Consider the following 3,640-nt stretch of genomic DNA (forward strand, 5'->3'; position numbering starts at 1 on the left):
GATACAATAATACTTGTACGTGGCGTTAAAAAAAAGTTTGTATACAAGTCTGATATTGAGACAAGCCTATAGCAAAACTTGCGCTAGACGAACGAAGCGTTCGCACGCACGAAAAATTCACTCGTATGTACATTTTTGTTCTTGATTGATACAATTTCTGCGTAGATTCATAGATGGCATTACGTTACACGAGTGCAGATGCCGGTAGGGAGCTGTGCTTTGGTTTTGTCTTGTTTAAAAAAACCTTTATACACCCATTAAAATCAGCGCTCACGAGGACGTGGCCTCCGCAGCCTTTAGTGCGTTGTTCAACGACAGGATCAACAGGAACCCCATCTATGTTAGAGCTATCCATGCCTTTCGACTCCTCTTTGTTCTCCCATTGTTCTCTCGCTTCGATTTGCTTGATAATACTATCTGGATTTGGTGCGAATACGGCACACGTTACTACAGCATTGTGCGCCTTTATGCCCTCCCAGAAATCATTTCGATCCCTACGAACGCTAGAAAATTTGGAATAATCATGATGGGTTTTCCAGATATAAATGCACTGGTTTTCAGAACCGCTAACTATATATTGTCCATCTGGGCTGAAACTTGCTTTAATTTGACTACTGATGTTAACGTATCCCTTATATTTGCAAGACAAATTCAAATCTCTCAAATCGTACAGACGAATGCGACTGTCATTCGATGTGACCAATATCTTGTCTTCTCCCGGCATTGGCTCGATTCCACTGATCTTACGGCCAGTGGAATTTTTTCCTCTTGTTGATCGGACATGTATTTGAGTATGGTATTTCAATTGATCGGTATTATAAAATATGCAACGACCATCATATGATCCCACAACCGCAAATTTTCCGTTCTGACAAAAGTTTGCCGCAGTAATCAACTTTGTTTGTCCGTCCACTTCGTTCCATACCGCAACCTTTTTATCTGGAATATTCCATAAACGTAATTTACCATCCAGCGATCCTGAGAGAAAGTATCGGTCGTCCCGCGGATGAAATACTATGGCGGTGACAAAGTCGATATGTTGAAAGCAACATAAGCATTCCTTACGAGATATATGCCAAAGTCGTACAGTTTTATCCATCGATGAAGATAAAACGAAATAGTTTTTAGACCATGAGACGTCAAGTAGATCTGAGGTATGACCGGTATATGTGCAAAATGGCTTTGGCATGAATGGACTTTTCGTTCCTTCTATCTCGCTGAAGGCACTAGCCACGATGTTAGGATCTTCCATAGATTGCTGCGAAACTAACGATTCCTGTGAAGGAGTAGGACTGACTTTTTCCGCATTATATTTGGTTCGCATGTCTTGAAAATACGTAAAGGCGTCTCGTAGAACCCAAATCCTTAGAACACGATCTTGTCCTGCAGTGGCCAACAATCGACCGCAGGCTGAAAACTTCATGCACCAAACAGGTCCTACGTGTTCCCCACTAAGATCTTGAACGTGCTGCAGACAACTGAATTCATACGGACCTTTGTGACTATTTGATGCCTTTAATTTTATATACTGCTGTTCACCAGGATAGACTTCGTCTACTATATCCATGACATCTTCCTTATGTCTCGCATGTGATACTTCTTGCGCGATCGATTTGGCTTTGTCCATGGTCTTTTTTACAGTCGATCCTAGGAATCGTTTCAATTTTTGCGTCCGTTTACGAACTCTATCTACAGATACATCTTCATCTGGCGGTATACTAGACATTTTACTGTCCACGCTTTCCTCATCGCTCTCTTTTTCCTTCTCGAGACTAGAATTGCTTATGTACTTGGATTTAGTAAGTCTCATAATATGTAATGACAAAGGATTGATACATTGTGGTAATTTATCTTCTGCTATACTTAATGGCACCTGCTCTCCCGTATCTAAATTCGTCACAGGCACTTGTTCCAGGATTTCCTGTAAAAACACATGGCATTTAAAAATATCATTCTATTTTTATATCCTTAACCTTTACACACATTAGTTTTGGGTATCCTTAATACAAATGTTCAGTCATTCGTGTCTTGATTTAATTTTCACTTTTACAAGTATAAATTAATACTTTTACAAGAATATATAAATTATTAAACAATTTCAACATATATTTTGACATCTTTAGAAAGTATTTGCAGTTATATATAAAACAAATTATAAATAAATAGATAAATTCTTGTAACTAAATGTAATTAATGAAATCAGAAAAATGCACTGTTTCATGTAAAAATATAAAAAACTCTGAAACAAAAATGTTTAAAGGAAAAATATGGTTCAGTATCTTAAAATTGACATTTCAAACTACAAAAAAAAGATATTGGAGTTCTAATGTCGGCTGTCCAAAATTTAATTATTCAATAACCTGAAAATGATGTTTCTTTTTTAATATACATAAATGGCTATAAATTGAAGATATATTGTATTTACATTTTAAAACAATGGATTTTATTATTGCTATTGTGTTAAAAAAATTTATAATTTATTAGGAAAATATTCTTTCTAACATTACAGATAACATAATATATTATATAATATTACTAACAACATTTAGAACAAAGATACCAAAAATAAATAAAAAAATTTATTAAGAACTAGTATGTTTTAATTTCTTTTTTAATAATTCGCGAAATATTCTCGCAATGCAATCGAGAATTAATTGAAGTTTAAGAAAGAAAGTTAAAGAAAAAAAAAACATTTTTTTAAGTTACAGAAAATATACACTCTGTACACACCTTGGGTCATTTGTGACCCAGAAGTGAACTTTGGAGTTATGCAAGTTAAAAGATACGCATGAATCGAGGCTGTTAAAGCACTAAACTTGTTCTTTAGATGCCAAACTTTTTTTTAATAATAAAAAAGAAACCGATATTTGACCAAGTACTCTTAGTATTTAAAAAAAAAAGAAATGGGCGGAACACAAATGACCCAGATGTGTATACTAAGGATAATATTAATATGGAATATATCTTTACGTTTATATAGATTAATTGAATGACAAACCATATCGGTAAGCCGCTTGCCAGAATCTGTCCTAGTCCTTACAAACATATTTAGTTGCTTGACCATATCTTGATCACCAGCAGATTTACGCCTTTCTTTGGAACCTTGTGGACTCATGCCTGAGAGTTTATGTAGACCTAGAGAATAACGGCCAATACTATTGCTTGATGTTGATCCTAATGGACTGCTAGATTTTTCACTTGATCGATTAAGTAATTCTGCTTTCATTCTTTCTACTCTTTCTAGTTCCTCAGTAGATGGACCTTCTGCTTTCAATTTATCTTCATCCTAACAAAAAAAATATATACATATAATATTCTTGAGGCTTCCACAGATTTCTATATTTCTATAAAGATTATGCGTTTCGTGGGTTTTCTCCGTGTATAAATCCATTCTTAGAATGCCAATGTTTTGTGAATCTTGCAGTCCTTCATCAGTATCAGGTTGCTTCTCGCCCTGATGAAGTGGACTGCAAGGTTCACGAAACATTGGCATTCCAAGAATAAATCTGGACATGAAGAAAACCCACGAAATGCATAATTTTTATATATATGCATATATATATGTATATATATATATATATATACATATACGTACAAAAATTTTCATTTTTCATGTTTTTGCCCTAGAGAAAAAGTTACA

General features: G+C 34.7%; 1 protein-coding gene across 3 annotated transcripts in view; it reads right to left on the reverse strand.

The window, feature by feature from the left end:
- Positions 1 to 3,640, reverse strand: part of LOC108688253 (WD repeat-containing protein 44) — a 5,821-nt gene continuing 2,181 nt past the window's right edge. For 2 of the 3 annotated variants that reach the window (XM_018194431.1, XM_018194430.1), the window contains 2 exons: positions 2,999 to 3,286; positions 1 to 1,921 (listed from right to left, as the gene is read on the reverse strand). In XM_018194431.1, coding sequence (XP_018049920.1) covers positions 185 to 1,921; positions 2,999 to 3,286 — 2,025 coding nt within the window. In that variant the 3' untranslated portion in view covers positions 1 to 184. The remainder of the gene's footprint in view (positions 1,922 to 2,998; positions 3,287 to 3,640) is intronic. The other variant, XM_018194432.1, reaches the window with a different exon arrangement.

Source organism: Atta colombica, unplaced genomic scaffold, assembly GCF_001594045.1.
Source record: "Atta colombica isolate Treedump-2 unplaced genomic scaffold, Acol1.0 scaffold228, whole genome shotgun sequence".
Taxonomy (NCBI): domain Eukaryota; kingdom Metazoa; phylum Arthropoda; class Insecta; order Hymenoptera; family Formicidae; genus Atta; species Atta colombica.